Consider the following 18,677-nt stretch of genomic DNA (forward strand, 5'->3'; position numbering starts at 1 on the left):
CTGGACTTTATTAATAGGTCCTGAAAAATACCATTATACAAATGATTTATATATATAAACATTATATATGAAGTGGTACATTTCAGGACAGTTCTCTTATATATCCAAAGGCAGTTTTCGGGGCGTCCCAAAAACTGCCTTTGGATATATAAATTTTTTCGGGACAGTCCTGAAAACCAACAAAAGTCCTGAAAACTGCTATTGCGTCGCACAAAATGTCCCGAAAACTACCTCTGGACATACATATATATATATATATATATATATATATATATATATATATATGCAATTTTCTATATTAATTCTTTAATGCAAGTAGAAGAAAATCGAAGTTCTACAATCCCAGTTGAATGAATAAAACCAATATTTTATGGAATTTTCATGATAATTTAGTTGCATCATATACTGAAATCCGCGATGAACCCGGTGGTAGAAATATAGAATTACAACAATATTTGAGTCAACCAGTGATTTCAAGACATAATGATCCATTAAAATATTAGCAAACTTTAAAACATGCCTATCCTGTGCTATTTAATATAGCAATAAGATATTTAGCAATTATTGGTACATCTGTTCCTTCTGAGCGCATTTTCTCAAAAGCAGGTATTATCAAATCAGAGATTAGAAATCGGTTAACACCAGAAAGGCTTAATATATTGCTTTTTTTAGTATCTTTAAATCGTGAAGATTGGGAATTTATTTAAAACAAAATTGAGAAAATTCTTTAAAAATCGACAAAAGAGTTCTGATAGGAGTGCAGTTTTACTCTTGATTATTATTTTTGATTATAATTTCGACTCTTGACTATTTTTTTAGTTTTGCATGCTTGCATCTTTAACTTGGCGAATGGCTTACTTCTTTCTGCTGTTAATTTCCAAATTTTTAAAATTTTAATATATATATATATATCTTTAAGCTATCAGGAACTAAATGTGCCAAAACATGTGCCATGCATGGAATATGTTTCTTAACGCCAAATGCACTATTTATTGCATTGACCATATTGGGAGCACTGTCTGTAATAACAGCCATGATTTTAGACGAATCAATTTTGAAAGTTTGAAGCGCCGAAAGTAATTCATCTTTAATATATTCTGACGTATGATTTTTTTCTAATGGAATCACACCTATAATAGCTTTTGTTAGTAGTGTCTCAGTTTTTAAGTAGTGTACAGTTATACCCAAGTAACTTTTGTTAGATATATCTGTCCAAATGTCACATGTAATTGTGAAAAAAGTAATATTCTGTATATCATAAATAAACTTATTTTTTAAAATATCGTACTTTGAATCTAACAATCTTGTTACTGTTTTCCTACTTGGTAACGTGTATAAAGGTGCAACCATCTTCATCAATTGTGTGAATCCTTCATTTTCTACTGTTAATAAAGGAAGATTATCCTTTGCAATTATGTATGCAATCATATTGGTTATATTGCAAGCTTGCGTGCCTCCTTTTATAAAAATAAAAAGCAAAATAGTTATTAGATATCTTCAATCATTGATACTTATAGATGAAAATTATAGATAAAATAATAAAAACTTTAACAAATTTTAAAATATACAAAAGTACAAAAATAATTACTAAATAATCTGTAGCAGTAATCTGCATAAATATATTTTGTGCATCCTAAAAGTGATAAATATGCATTTTAGGTCACACCTCTAATTTTGTTGCCCTTTTAATATGTTGTAGGGAGAGAGGGTTATTCTGAGCAACTTTTCCTAATAAATTAAATGAGGGATAATGCCGTCCCCTACTTAATTTATTAGAAAATTTTGCTCAGAATACCTCCCCCTCCCCCTCTCTACATATTAAAAGAGCAACAAAATTGGTGAGGTAACCTAAAATGCATATTTACTCCAAAAATTATAGCAAGAAAATAGTCTACCCATTCTGTTCACGATTATACACAATTGTATGTACATCATATTAACTTACCTTTAAAAGAATTAATTCGTTGAAAGGCATCATCAATCTTTTCATTGACTAGCTGTCTTACCTGTAACACATCTCTAATAAATAAAATAACAGATTTATATATATATATATATATATAGATAAATAGATAGATAGATATTATATATATAGGTATTATATATTTATTCTATAATTTATCTTATGTTTGAGTATGCAAGACGTGACATTCAAACAATTAGAAACATTAGGATTCTCTTCATTAGGATTCGGATCGTCTATATCTACAGTATATATCATATCATCTTCACTATTAATATTGCTATCACTCTGATTTTCTTGTTCATTATTTTTTGTAAGCTTATTGTTATGCAAATGTAGTGTATGTTTCCTTTGCAAATGCTGCATCAAATTCGTTGTATTATTTCCATGTTTTAAAACTTTTGTACATAATTTGCAACGAGAAGATACATTATCTTGTTTTACATAATATTTCCAGACAATGCTTTTATGTGATGTATGCTTTTTAGCACTCATATTTTTTCTCCTAAAAATATATTTATAATATAAACCATGTACAAAATTGCATGCATATTTACACGATATTAAATTACACAAATCTATACTTACATTGAAGTTTATTGTATTGCAAACCCGATCGCGCGTTAGATTTAGACGACTTCTCATCACGTAATGTCTACCGGCTCATTGTTTCGATTGTCCTCGAAACTACCGTGACACGGATATTCTTAAGTGAACGTATATTATATTTAATTTCGGACATCTTCCGTCGTTGCCACCGCACTGGTATTACCTGAGCACATCACGTTTCATTTGCGATTGTTCACGACTTGCGTCATGTCCCACTGCCCACACTGTGGGTCCCACAGATACGTTGAGTTTTATAGCGTTTTCGATTATACAGGATTTGAACGACCCAAGATTGGTTAATGACGTCATTGCAACCTCTCCACCAATGAAAGACTTGCATTTATAGTAAAATAGTGATTGATCAACCCTAGATCGTTCAAACCCCGTTTATTCGAAAACGCTATTAGTTTCGTTTAATATGGCTTACAGACACGTTGACTTTGAGTGCGTTTTATTTCATGCATCGATAACGTTATTTTTTCCCGAGGGGAAAGTTATGTGATCGCTGCCTTGTGTGTAAAAAGCATTAGGCCGAATCTACAATAGGTGTAGTAAGTTTTAAACCATAAGAAATTGACCAGTCATAGACAAATTATAGAAAAATAATAGACTGTGATTGGTTAATTTCTTACGGCTTAAAGCTTACTACACCTATTGTAGATTCAGTCTTATAACTAGTAAATCTAGTAAAAAATTTTGTAACATCGAGAAAAAAAATAACGATGTTGCAATTGATCGAACATAAATACATCGAATGAATAATCGTTTTTTTAATAAAAAAAGCAACGATGTTTGATTAATCGAGTGATCTTTGCCCATCCCTAGTTCAAACCCATAGGGCAATGAGGGGGGTGCGGGAAAAGAGGGAATATCGGATTACGCTGCGTCAGCACTTTTGGAGGGGAGGGGGGTATCGGATTACACTGCGTCAGCACTTTTGGAGGGAAGGGGGCATCCGATTACACTACGTCAGCACTTTTGGAGGGGAGAAGGGTATCGGATTACGCTGCATCAGCACTTTGGAGAGGAGGGGATATCAGATTACAGCTCTTTGAGGGGAGGAGGTATCAGATTACAATACTGTGAAGGGGTATCAGGTTACACACGTACAGTTGTAAAAGCGCAGCATCAGCACTTTTGCGATGTGTATATCAGGTTACAAGAGATTAGAGGGGACTACATATTTTATGGATTACGTCATTACTTTTTAGAATTTGCAGGCGCCATTTTGCGTCGTCAGCACTTTTGGCACCATTTTGCGTTGTTACAAGAATGATATCATCACTATTTTTAGCAGCAGCCACGTCAGAATTTTTTTGACGCCATGGTTGCCAGATTTCTTTATATTTAATCAGCACTTTTAATAGTGCCGTGTGCAAAAGCCCATAGGAACAGGCTGCCACGTCAGCATTTTGGGCGCCATTGTTGCCAGATTTCAATGTTTTAATCAGCATTGTCAGCATTTTTTAATTAGTGTCGTGTGCAACAAGCGGGTATAAAAAGCTCGCAAAAAATACAAATTGTCACAGTTATCTGAAATCATTTGGACAATCACTACTTTGCTGCAACGCTTCACCTGAATTATAGCAACGATGTTTTCTACCGTACAGCAGACAACTGTGAGTAATCTGACCAACAAACAGCAAGGTGTGGAGACCTTCACGAAGAAGCGGAAATATTCGCCCAACGAATAAGTTGGCTCTCTTACTATTCGCACTTTTGAACTCACCGCCATTCTTACACTTTGAACTCACGCAAGCTTTTTTCCACAGAAATGGAAGTAATTCGCTAAGCATCGATAGAAGCATGATCACGCCTCCCAGAGTTTTGGCTAAAAGATACTCGTTGACAAAAACCGACTACAAGTATCTTGACATCGGAATCAACGTCTCAACGCCGAGCCGTGTGGAAATCGCTCTCGGTGACAACCATGGCAAGGAGTTACGTCTATCATACGGCGTATGGAAAGAACTCATGAATCAACGGGGCATCATCGCCAGCTTCTTTAAGAATGATGTGGACAAAGCACTGTCTCAGACCGTTGGACACTGCATGTTAAGTTTTGGAAAAATTAACAACCTAAAAGTAATGCGCCTAGCAACATCAGCATTATGTTTAATCATGTCAAGCCAAACCGCGTGTAACATGTTTGCATTCGAATATTGTGTAGACTGCATCAATTATTCGTTGAACAACGTTACCGGTATGGTTGATGTCAAGTTCGCGCACTTTTCAGAAATCGCGAGGAATGGGAAGGACCCCGATCACGTGGCGAATCACAAAAGCGATTTATTTAATAAGAATAACATAATTGATTGTGAACTGGTGACTCAGGTCTTTGCGGAGTTGTAACAATTGCATATATATTACATATTAATAAATATTATTTCAATTGTAATTAAAATTTCTTTTTTATTGTCCCGTCTCATCTTATCCACTATACTGACTTATCCTACAACGCGCACATCAAGTAACATCGCCGTAATATCGAAAAAATTATAATACATTTATAGTTTTAATAATAGAATGTTTAATTTAAAAAAAATACAAAGACATACTTTTAAGTTCTAACGTAATCTTGAAATGTAACATTATATTAATACTTCTTTGAGGAGGAATATAACGCATCCTATAGATGTGTTATAAATCTATATGGCTACTCTATGGGGAGTTATCTTTTCAAACTCAACATAAATGACAAAGACACGCACTCTTAATTTCTTACACAATCTCAAAATGTAATTCCTCTCTCAAAGAACATTCTGGAGGAATATTCCATCATATGTAATTTGATAGTACAATAGACGTACGAGAGACGTTCGATAGACGTACGATAGACGTACGATAGACGTACGATAAACGTACGAGAGACGTTCGATAGACGTTCGATAGACGTTTGATAGACGTTCGATAAACGTACAATAGACGTTCGATAGACGTTCGATAGACGTTCAAAGATGTACGATAGACGTACGAAAGACGTTCAATAGATGTTCGATAGACGTTCAAAGGTGTACGAGAGACGTTCAAGAGACGTTCAATAGATGTTCGATAGACGTTCAAAGATGTACGATAGACGTTCGATAGACGTTTGATAGACGTTTAAAGATGTACGAGAGACGTACGAGAGACGTACGAGAGACGTACGAGAGACGTACGAGAGACGTACAATAGACGTACGAGAGACGTTCGATAGACGTACGAGAGACGTACGAGAGACGTACGATAGACGTACGATAGACGTACGATAGACGTACGAGAGACGGTCGATAGACGTTCGATAGACGTTCGATAGACGTTCGATAGACGTTCGATAGACGTTCGATAGACGTTCAAGAGACGTTTGATAGGTGTTCGATAGATGTTCGATAGATGTACGAGAGACGTTCTTACAAATAATAATTTATTATATCTCATGAGATAAGCGACAGATATTACATGTCGCATAAATGTTCTTACGTATAATCTATTATACGTCGCGAGATAAGCAATAGGTCATATTATATGGCGGATTATGTAACGGGTAAAAGGCGGAATAAAAGTCATACGGGTGCAATATACATCATTTTATTAACATAAATCATAGTTGTTTTACATGTTTGTTACGCTCAAACCACCACTTGTACAATTTGCAAACATTCTGCATAGCGCAATGTCTAGTGTGATATCCACAACGCAAGGTTCCGATTACATCTAAATCTTTCAGACGCGTAATATCCTCATAATCCACATTGATTGTTTCGATCTCTACATCATCTTCCAAAATCTCACACAGCCATTTCTTCTTCTCGAGTCCTTTCACATATATCAGAGGCGGTTCCGTACCAATGGCATTGTTGATAAGGCTTCTCGCCTGATTATACGAAACGTGTCCATCTTCCCATCGAAAGCCGTGATGGTGTATCCGTAACCAACATACCAGCAATTTTTCCGATTTTGTCAACAAATTTCATAGTACGTGTTTACGTAATGAGATAATGTTTCACCATCTCGAAGTACCGCTGCTTCTTTCACAATAAAAATGTTGTTGAACGCGTAACCTTGCAAGTCGACGAAAATTAGTACGTCAGACATCGTTGTCAATCATCGGAAAACTAACGTTCCCATTCGCACACGTCAAATTTATAACTTTTTATACGAGTCTGCGCACAACGTTATTTAACGGATTATATTCAACCATTCGATCATGTATAAAGAGACAATAGGCGGTGTTGTTGGCCGGTATATTTTCTTTACAATAAAATTCTATTCGCACGTCAACGGTGGCGCTCTTGACAAAGTCGTTTTGTCGCGAACAATCTATGACTATGAACGGACCGGCTTTCAAGAATTCATCGATATCCAAATACGTATTATCGAATCCGTAATAAGCTTTGCGGAAACCCGCATACATATTGTACAGTATAGCGTATCGATTCCTATCGAAATCCAGGTTCATGTCGTCATACGGATAAAAATCTGAATTCAGATGCAGTCTCACATTGGTGAGTTTACATCAAATTGAGCAGTGTTTTCAGAGAGCACATTTTTTCGGCCGGTTTGGAGAGCAAAGATTACGTATCGCGGTTTTTCCAATTGCGTCGCGGCTTTGACTGCCCAGGAATGCTTGGTCGTGTTTTGCAGCATGGGAAATTCATACAGATCCCACGAACGGAAACACATACTCAAATATCTTCCGCTTTCCAAAGTTCGAAGAAGAGACAGCTTGTTGACTTTGCTCAGAACTACGTGTGGCATTCGCCACTGTATCTTGAGTAGTTCAATCATTGGATTCGTACCAGCTCGTGCGATTAGACAATTGTTATCGTTGCGCGAGCGCATCAATACAAGTTCGTGACGCGCGTTGATTACAATCCGCTTGTAATCCTCGCAGAATCCCAAAAGGGTATTGAACGGAATGCAAAAATTAAAGTATTCATTGATCAACGGATATCCATTCGGATTCCACGATGCGTATTTCAGCGTCTTGCTCTTCTCCGTCGTCAGCGATATATAGTTTTTGATCGTGCTCGTTATTTCAACGTTTCTGTTACGATCAATTTCAACTCCGTCGAGTTCGTATCGCATTTTATCAAACATGAACGCGACACAATTATTTCTCATTATACACACGTTATCTCTAGCCTCATCAGTAGGATTCGTAACGAGTTTTTCTTCAATGTAAAGAAAACTCTCACACGGCAACGTGTACAAATCCTGTTGCTGTATAGGTATTCGTATCTCATCGCTGTGTCCCAACGTCGTGTTAGCGTACGGATTGTACGTGTGCATCTCATATTTCACGATACGTTCGTCGAAAACAGGTTCATTAGCAATGTTGAGTATATCCATCTCTTTAAGCGTTTCTTACAGCAAATCCCAATGATTTTAAAAAGCTTACACTCGATGTATTCAGCTTCTTGATTGGTGATTTTTTCTCAATTTTCGTTGTTTTCTCAATCACTCGCTGTTCTCTCTCGTTCAACACGAGCATTTCCTCGCACCACGTCGTCGCAAGTGCAGTCTGATGGTAATTTCCTCTCCGCGGAAGTCAATCAATCGTCCTTCTTGATCTACCACACGTAGTGTAATATCAGTAACGCTCCTTGCGATGACCGGAAGGTAAATGATTTGCGCCGGCGTTTCCGAGACTTTATATCCCAGAGGCACGTTCGGTGAAAATTCGTGTATCGCGTGCACATACTTGGTCGTTGGCGTACGCACCCGCGGTAATGCTGCATTCTACTCTTATAATGTTTACCGAGGAGTCTGATTCGTACCACCTTCTCAGTTCCAGTATACGAGCTGTCGAAAATCCCAACAATGGTCCAATGGTATTTGGTTTAGAGAAATTTATTCAAAAAGCACACTTGATTTCACTGTTCATAGTATTAACGTTGGGACGAAGTGACAATGAATAATCATCATCATCATCATCACTTTTTTCTTGTTTTTGTAAAATTGCACCTTTCAGATATGCATCAATGGCGTCCATTTCATACGATTCTTCAGGAATTGTAATTTCCTCATCATTGTCGTCAAAGTAAAATTTGTTGTTTGTCAACGTCACGTTGGGTATCGTGTTGTAGGTCTCCAATGTAATTAAGCCGAGTTCGTATTCTCCATCGCTCAAATCTATCGGTGGAAAATAGTCCACCATGAGGAGGCTGCTCTTGCCGCTAAGTGTGAGTGTCAGCGACATGATTCTAGCGACGACTGACGTCGATCGACGATGGGTCGATTCTTAAATCCATTTGTCGGAGGCACAATTGTCCGCAGATTGTTTGATTGTACGTCTGATAGGCCGTGCGATTGTATGTTATCGTTGTATCGGTGCCGAGATAGCGTACAATTTCCTTCGGTGGTTGCAAATTACCAAAACTGTCAAAGTACATGGCGCGATCGCCTCTCTTGGCGTACGCCACCCAATGCGTGCCCGGTCCATCGGCATCGTCCAAATTTACGATACCACTCTCGTTTCGATGTATCTTGTGCAGTAAAGCGTTACGCATGTAGACGCCTCGGAAATACAGTATTCGCATACGTATCGCCATTTGCATCAACTGTAAATTGGTGGTGGCACCCGCGGGCATTTTTATCTTCTTTTCAGCGTTTTTTTTTTTTTTTCTTTTGCGAGACTCCTTTGCCATGTTTGTATGGAGCGAAATAAAGTCTGCGTCCTTCCATAGCGTGATTATGACGTTGCGTTTCTTCGAGTTGTCGCTGCGCAGCTTTGACGTCATTCACCGCCTTTGCGACACCTGCCACACCACCGGCCAGCGAACCGATAACTCCAAGAAGCGGTAACAATGGTAAGATACCACCGCGTTTTGCTACCGGGAGCAGTCGCTTTTTCACTTTTTTCTTTATTTTTCGCTTCGCCATTCCCATACCCAATTTTGTCTTTGCTTTTATCGCCGCCCAAACAGCAGTAGCAGCGGTCCTCTCTCCGAGAGTCGAATCCTTAGCGATGATACGTTTCCGCGCTCTATCGGCGAAAACGTGATCGGCGATTTGTCGGTCCGCTAGTTTGTCGCTACGCGAGTACGCAATGTTGTGATCGCGGCACGCCGCGTCCAGCGGATTGATTCCTCGATCCCCTCGCTCGAGCCGTTTCCGCAGATAAGTTCCCGGACTGCAAAATTGATACCCGGGTATGAGCAGTTCGAACGGAAGCGCGTTTATCACGTGATTCATGAATTGCATAAAGAGCAATCTTTAACATACGGCGTGGGTCCGTCGATGTGATCGCCTTGTTGATTGTAATGCTTGAGACACCGACGATAACCTTGCACTTCCGGATCTTCCGTTAAATGTTCAGGAAGTTTCTGCCACAGTTGCTCCACGTACCGACCAAATTCTAGCAGAAGAATTACTTTCGGTATAAATCGCAACTCCTCGACCGTCAAAAGTAAAATATCGTCCGCCAGTACGAAAAACATTTTTCCAACTGAAGAATGTTCGAGCCGCGCGCACCTATAAATAGCTGGTATCCATCGAACGTCAACCAGTAATAATGAAGTTTGTCCGACAACCGTACACGATTCGTGTAAAAAACATGGACGATAAGATGCGGGTGGGAGGGGCTTGTGCATCCAGACACGGTCAAATGCTACCAAACACGATATGCGGTATCATTTGCGGCCCCTCGAATTGCGGTAAAACAAACGTAATGTTGAGTCTGTTGGAAAGTCCGCACGGTGTGTGCTTTGAAAACGTGTACATGTACTCAAAATCATTACAGCAGCCGAAATATCAGTATCTCGAAAGATTGTTCGGATTGATTGATGATATCGGTTACTTTACATTTCTCGGATAATTGTACTGTGATACCTCCGAGCGAGGCGCTATCAAATTCTATATTTATCTTTGATGACATAGCCTGCGATAAGCAGGATGCGATACGGGAATACTTTGCAATGGGTCGTCATTCCAAAGTCGATTGCTTCTGTCTGTGTCAAACGCGAAGATACCTAAACATCTTGTACGCGACAACGCGAACCTGTTGATCTTATTCAAGCAGGATGGTACCAACCTTAAACGTATCTACAACGAGCATGTAAATACGGACATGACATACGAAGATTTCAGTACATTGTGTCGCGCATGTTGGCAACACAAGTACGGCTTCTTTGTGATAGACAAGGATAGTACGCTTGGTGATGGACGATACAGACGTGGTTTTAACGAGTTCGCGGTATCACAGAGTGGTTAGTTGTTCTCGAAACGTCGATGATGACGCTCGACACAAAAGGTATCGAGGAGCGGGAAAGGTTAGCGAAGGAGATTGCTCGTACGAGCAAATCGATCCGCAAGAAGCATCGTGCGTTGAAGACTGGAAGGATAGTGGAGAAGACGGATGTGGAGAAGCATTTTAAACCAATCGTCGAACCGTTGAAACAAATCGCTGAGAACATTGGCGGTGACGATGATTCGGTTATCACGGATGCAACGGTTACACCAAGTTTCGATATTGAGGTTATGGATGAATCAAACTACAACAACAAACGGAAGCAGTTGAACAGCGAGAAAAAAAGCAAGCGGATGCGATCGAGTATTTCATCACCAATACGGACTTCGACTCCGCTCCAACCGCGAAAATTGACATTTGAATCACCAACAAATTTATCGACTGAAAGCGTGTTCGAAACGACGAACCCATCTTTCGTAACATCTGTGAGAAGGACGATGCAAACGTCCGATGGCCGAGAAGCGTTGTACGGTCAACTAGGCCCGCTGGGGCAAGAGTACATCGGAGCGCTCTTGAGCGGTGATAAGAAGACGGATCAAGTTTACAGAGTGTATTTTAACAATGAGGGTACACAGCTTGGGGACAAGCGCTTTGACATCGATAAAAACGATAACATAATTGTGGACAATGTGATATACGCGGGTACGCCCGGTCTGTTTGAATTGATATTCAAAAGAATTCCCGACGATGCGATATATACGGAGGATGACAAACAAAAATACAAGAGCATACTTTTGGTGACCAATGCTCACAGACGCGGTCATAACATGCTTTTACCGGTTTTGGGAAATAAAGGATACAAGTATAAAAATATCATTGCACCTCTAATGTGTTTCAACAAGAGAGGTGGAGGTGTGATGACTCGTCACAATATCGCGTTACCCGAGTGTAGCACGAGACGAAACATTACACCGCAGACCATGACCGTGACCAACAAAGCGATCGATTATGTGCACTGGGATGATCCGAATGAATTGGTCGATCGTCTTTGATTATTAGACGCCTTCCGTCAGGCGGGAAACAACGCTCACGACAACGAGTTTCTATCAATAATCGAGGAACTGCGTACAGCGGGTCTGATTATAAATTGAGCACCACCTTTCAACTAATGTCAGTATTGCTTGTGCAATGCTGCGGGAATGTCTATCAACAAGTTTGGAATACAGCTTGTAAAAAACGACGCAAAGAGAGGAGAAGCTCGGTGGAGCGGTGGAGTCTTTAGAAATTACGTACGTGAAAATTGTCTCTGCGTGGATGGCAAAGTTTTCAACGCCAAGTCACGTAAAATTAGACGTCTCGCCAGCCTCGAAGCCGATAGCGATGCTGTGAACAAGCAACACTTGGATCATCGCTTCAAGACTATTAGTAACGACATGGACAATCGTATAAATAGAAATTGTTTACTTTGCGAAAATTCCAAACGGAAAGTGTTTTTGAAACTTCAAATTTTGGAGATTACTGTACAGAACTGGAGGAAGGATAGCAACGTTTACATTCACACAAAATTTGAAACATTGCAAAAGCATATTACAGATCTGCGGGCTTACATCAATGAGGATATATCCAAAACCAACAGAAAAATTGCTGCGGATAATGCGGAATTGATGAATCAGATGAAGCAAATAATTAATCAAGAGATTAAAGATCTTCATAGTATTTAAAAAAATAATATTATGCAGCTTCATGAAATAATAAAAAACGAACTGAAAGAATCGAAATAAAAAACGATATTAGTTTGGAGAAAAGGTTGCTCGTGAATGAACTCCACGCACCAGCGAGAAGAAACTTTAAACGCAGATCTGTTGTTGTAAAAGGATACGATGACTTGTAAGCTGACGTAGTCGAGATGAGACCGTACTCGCGATTTAACAGCGGCTACAAGTACATTCTAACCGTCATCGATGTGTTGGGTAAACATGCATGGGCTATTCCGCTAAAGACTAAAGATGGAATCGAAGCGGCGGAGGCGTTTTCCACGATATTTCGAGATTACAAAAGAACTCCGAAAAATTTGCAAACCGATCAAGGAAAAGAATTTTACAACGGAAATTTTCGGAAACTTGTCGAGAAACATTACATCAATCATTATTCGACATACTCAATTATGAAGGCCTCGGTCGTGGAACGATTCAACCGCACGCTAAAGAACGAGATGTGGAAAATTTTTACGCTCAATGGATCATATAGATGGATTGATGATTTACCGCGATTAGTCTTTGAATACAATAATCGTAAACATCGAACTATTGGCATGCGACCGATCGATGTCACTCCCGCGATCGCAAAGAGACTCTTGTCCACGGTGTACAGTAGAATAAAGATTGCCGCGCCAGCGAAATTTAAGGTGGGCGATCCGGTGCGCGTCAGCAAATTCAAGACTATATTCGAGAAAGGCCAAATTGGTCTACGGAGGTATTTAAGATTGTCGTGGTGCAACGAACCAATCCCGTGACATATTTGATTAAAGATTCACGCGGAAATCCGATCTCCGCAGGATTGTACGAACACGAATTGCTCAGAACCGCTCAACCCGATGTTTATCTCGTGGAGAAGGTGTTGCGTCGAAAGGATGATGAGGTTGTAACGGTGCAGCCCGCAAACTGCATCGTTACGGCTACGGACCGTCCATCGTCCGTAGCCCACCAAAGGGCGCATCGAGCGCCGATAAAACTTTTATCGAAAACAACGGCGGTCAATCGCCGAACGAACCCCCACACCCGACCGTTCCGAATTTTTGTTAGTGGGGGCCCGCCGCCGAAACCGCCGATGCTTGTCGATCCGAGTTCAGTCGGCCGCCACACACTGGTCTCAAACAACATGAGCTGTCTCAAAACCCCCTACAGCCTTCAATTTTTGACCGATTTCAATCTTTTTTTTTTTTAAATAATCTGTATAAAATTTCCAAGAGATCTGTGGGAGCCGATTTTTAAAAAACTTAGTTAACAATTCTAATGTTTAAACAAATTAGGAATTTTTGGATTTTTTACTTATATCTCCCTAAAAATTATACTTTCGTGGTATATATTGCATGAAATTTATGTAAAAAATTGTAAAAATGAAAAAAAAGTGTTGATATAATAATCCAATTGTTATAAACAAATTAGATTAAACCATTCAGGTCCATGAGCAAACAATTATCGAGTATTGCAAATCCTCATTATAAAAACATAATCATTAATAATTAAAACATATTTTAACGTCAATCTTTAAAGAATTAAACTAAAAATTTGTTTCTTATGAGTAATCTAATAAGTCTTTTGCAGGAGAATCAATAACGTGCTTTTGATATTTTGGTTGACATCGAAGGCTTGAAATATAAGGGTCAGATGATATTAGTAGCTTATGTAATAAATCGGTGTTTGTAGAAATTCTACTGCACTTTCGAGTATTAAATTCTCTGTAATGTTTAATGTCTTTGTTACGCGATTCTTGTGCTTCTTCTGACAAGATTCCTATTGGAATAAGAAGGAAGTGCTGAATTATTTCTGAACCATGAAATAGGATCTTGTGGACAGAAGAAGGCATATAGTACCAGTCATAGAGTTGCATATATAATTTTGCTGTTTCTTTAGTATAATCATCAAATTTTTTTGCATCTACTTTAATTCCACAAGAAAGGGTTTGCAAAATTATACCAAATCTCTCAATTAGTTTCAAATCAACTTTCGTAATTTCAGCTGTCAGTTCCGGATCGCGGAAAAATCTTCTCGCAGTATTTCCATCGTTAGATGATCCAGAACCCTGTTTTGGATAGTCTACGAGAAGGCCGGATTTTTCTCTAAATTCCTTCTGTATCCTTCGTGTTGTTTCCTTAACTTTTAGTTTATCTTCAACTGATCGAACAGACCACCTACGAAATTCCAAACGATATGCTATATCAAGAATACACTCCATAAACCTTATCCACGCATGTAGACTAGAAAGACCATATTTATAATGTTCTTCATTTACTGTCTTAAGAGATAATTTTTGTAAGTTATTCATTTCCGAGGATGTTGCTTGGCAAATGACACAGGATGCAGAAGAAGGAGTATTAGTCAAGGCCTGTGCAACTTTCCCATCAATCATTGTTAAATACAAGGAGTGATTTATTTTAATTTTAACAGAATCTGTCTCAATTGTTGTTGGCTGCAAAAATGTAATCTTATCATTTATCTGATTAACTTTCTTTGTTATCGTTTCCTTAGATTCTTTTGTGAATTCAAAATTAATGACACGACAATGTCTAGTTGAACCAGGCTGAGCATTACTCCAAATTACTTTCTGATTAACTGCATTTGCATTATTCAAGACCAAAGTAAGAGGCACAATTGATGTTACAAAAATGCTTTCATCAGAAGTAGTTCCATCAGAAAATTTTTGTTTATAACGGCTATGACCAGATGCACCATCACATCCCCATTTTGAAATCATAGTTAATGACAATTCTGTATTGTTTCCAATTAAATTATCTTTAACACGCAGACGTGGAATTTCTAAAATGCGTTTGCATGTATGGTTTAAAAGAGCTTGTAAATCGACATCAGCACTTTTATCGGTTATGGTTATATGCTCTGGAGAAGGATAACATTTCTGTTTTGCTAATGAAAGATTTTGATAAGGAATTAAAATATCAGCATTTTTTGCAGAAATTTGTTTTCGTATAGAGTCGTATTGCCATTTTGACAACTTTGCATCTTCTATAAGGGATATACATTCATCTTCGGTAAAAGAAATAGGATCATTTGTATTTCGATCACTCTTTGAAGTTTCAGATAACAAATTTTCTATATTTGCTATTAAATGTTCCTTTCCAGAGTCACGCAAATGTTTAAAAAAAGCTTTCTGAATTTCTTCGAAAGAATAACTCTCTGCAATCGTTTGAATTTTTCTATACTTTGTGGCTCTCGATCCTTTGTTAAAATCTTCCACAACAGGCCTTCCACCAACATTTATATCCTCATTAAAAGCAACATAGAAATGTTGAGACAACCACTTAGCATTTTTTTTCTAAACACATTTTCGTTATATAAAACACTGGAAAACTTTGATTTAAAAGTAGGCATAAAGGATCGAACAAGTTTTTTCTCTACTAATACAAAAGTTTTGTCATCCAAATCATAGTGCTGTCTAATGTGGCTTATTAGAGCATTAATGCTTTTATCACTTTCAGGTTCTAACAGTATATTGCATAAAGCACTATTAGAAATTTCAAACTTTTCCATTTCTAATAAAAAATTGATAAAACTAAAAGTAAAAACGCCTTAGTAAAACACAAATTTTTAATCATTTAATTAAATCATAGAACATAGGACGAAAAATTACTCTGACATCAAACCCGCAATATTCATAATACAGAAACAAATAAAAAACAAAGTATTGAACTAAAGACAAAAACTTAATCTGACATCGATTTAGCAAATTTTATAGAACTTATTTCCATAATACTGTAACAAATAAAATACTCTAAACATCGAAGAACAAACAAAAACTTATTTTAACATCGAATGCGAAAATTTTATAGAATTTAATTCTATAATACATAAACAAATGAAAAACTAAGAAAACCTTGAACAAAAACCAAAACTTATTTTAACATTGAATGCGCAAATTATATAATACTGAAACGAATGAAGAACGAAACCTTGTAAAAAACACGTAAACTTTTACCTATTTCAAAAACCAAAATGTCATTAAACTCGATTTCACAATACCGAAACAAATTGGAAACGAAGCTAAAGACGAAAATTTATAGTGGCAGCGAATAAGCTTTTATAGAACTCCTTTTTTTATAATACTGAAACAAATAAAATACTCTAGACCTCGAACAAAAAACAAAAACTTATTTTAATATCGAATGTGAAAATTGTATAGAATTCAATTATTCTATAATACTGAAACAAATGAAAAACTAAGAAAACCTTGAACAAAAACCAAAACTTATTTTGACATTAAATGCGCAAATTATATAATACTGAAACGAATGACGAACGAAATCTTGTAAAAAACACGTAAACTTTTGCTATTTTAAAAACCAAAATGTTATTTAACTCGATATTATAATAACGAAACAAATGGGAAACAAAGCAAAAGACGAAAATTTATACTGACAGCGAATAAGCAAATTTTATAGAACTCCTTTTTTTATAATACTGAAACAAATGAAATACTCTAAACCTCGCATAAACAAAGAAAACTTATTCTGATGACATTGGATGCATAAATTCTATAATAATAAAGTAAATGAAGTACTAAACCTCATAAAATTGATCTAAACTTTTTCCTACTTCCAATATGAAACAATTCACAAAATTCTCAATATTATCCAATAACAAATTTCAATCTCTAAGATTTATTTGCAATGTAATTTAAAGGTAGGTGGAAAGAAGCAATTTGTTTAATCAATACAATAAAGAAATAAACAATTGTATGTTATAATTTTTTAAGACACACTTCCATCGTAATTTTTTACGTAAAATCGAATGGCGTTATTAGTTTTTGAAAATCTCACTGTTTTTAGCAATTTGTTTAAACAAAAACTGTTTAAACAATATTAATAAAAACTTTTTTTTAATGGATAATCGTAGTTTTACCCAATACTCTCATTCTTGTATTCATTTTCTTGTTATCGTTAATGATTTGCCCATGAATGGGTCCAAATGGGCACTCACTCGTCATAGAAATATTTATTTATATTTTTTATTGAAAATTAAGATTTAAAAAAAATTTTGCAAGGCACATTCCCTTCGTAATTTTTCTCGTAAAAGCGAAAAACGCTATTAGTTTCTAATAATCTCGTTGTTTATAACTTTTTGTTTAAACAAAAATTGTTTAAACAAATAGGCAAATTTTTTTTTAATGCATAATCATATTTTTACCTAATGCTGTCATATCTGTATTCATTTTCTTGCTAACGCTAATGGTTTGCTCATGGACCTGAATGGTTTAATCTAATTTGTTTATAACAATTGGATTATTATATCAACACTTTTTTTTCATTTTTACAATTTTTTACATAAATTTCATGCAATATATACCACGAAAGTATAATTTTTAGGGAGATATAAGTAAAAAATCCAAAAATTCCTAATTTGTTTAAACATTAGAATTGTTAACTAAGTTTTTTAAAAATCGGCTCCCACAGATCTCTTGGAAATTTTATACAGATTATTTAAAAAAAAAAAAGATTGAAATCGGTCAAAAATTGAAGGCTGTAGGGGGTTTTGAGACAGCTCATGTTGTTTGAGATCAGTGTGCGCCAGCCGGGTATAAAAGAGGCCCGGCTGTACGTCTTCTCACCAGATCCCGTTCGCTGCTAGACAGCGAGCATCACTCTACGAGCGTTCTCGTAGTTCGACCGAGCGTACTCGGCTTCTATGCCTTTTCCAGCACACGAGTGTTCTCGTGTACCGCCGAGCGTCCTCGGTATTCTTGCCTCCGCATACGAGTGTATTCGTATACCCGCCGAGCGTACTTGGCTCCTCTAGGCACCGATCTTCGTACAGCGGGCATTCCCGTGTACCTAGCCGGATCGCCGTTCTAATTCCGCCTTCGTACAAGCAGAGAGAAGCCTGAGAGCGGTCATCCCCCCGATTTAGCTGCAACCACAATTCAAGACGCCTCTATGTGCACAAAACGTGCACATTGAACTACTAAGCCATGTGCATGATACTTTCCAGTGGGTAACATGCTATGTGCACAATGTTTGGTTCTGTTCCATGCTATGTGCACAATGTTTGGTTCTGTTCTATGCTATGTGCACAAAATGTCGGTAACACAGAGCTAGTAGGGTAACATTGATGTATATAAAATAAATTTTCAATAAAAACATGCACGTGTCATTTATTTATTTTTATGTTAAAGCTTAATTTACAATAAGTTCTTTTTAACATCAAT

The 18,677-nt window shown here is 37.3% G+C and overlaps 2 protein-coding genes across 2 annotated transcripts; one reads left to right on the plus strand and one right to left on the minus strand.

Annotated features, from left to right (window-relative positions):
- Window positions 1-6,152: 6,152 nt before the first annotated feature.
- Window positions 6,153-7,903, minus strand: LOC136999501 (uncharacterized). The gene is made up of 3 exons (XM_067353842.1): window positions 7,053-7,903; window positions 6,711-6,990; window positions 6,153-6,425 (listed from the first exon to the last, which is right to left on the minus strand). The coding sequence occupies exons 1-3, from the start codon at window positions 7,901-7,903 to the stop codon at window positions 6,153-6,155; spliced, it is 1,404 nt and encodes a 467-aa protein (XP_067209943.1).
- Window positions 7,904-9,391: 1,488 nt separating this feature from the next.
- Window positions 9,392-12,877, plus strand: LOC136999393 (uncharacterized). The gene has a single exon (XM_067353343.1). It carries the CDS (start codon window positions 10,784-10,786, stop codon window positions 11,792-11,794), a length of 1,011 nt encoding a protein of 336 aa, XP_067209444.1. The 5' UTR covers window positions 9,392-10,783; the 3' UTR covers window positions 11,795-12,877.
- Window positions 12,878-18,677: the final 5,800 nt, after the last annotated feature.

The sequence above is a fragment of the Linepithema humile genome, chromosome 4 (genome assembly GCF_040581485.1).
Source record: "Linepithema humile isolate Giens D197 chromosome 4, Lhum_UNIL_v1.0, whole genome shotgun sequence".
Taxonomy (NCBI): domain Eukaryota; kingdom Metazoa; phylum Arthropoda; class Insecta; order Hymenoptera; family Formicidae; genus Linepithema; species Linepithema humile.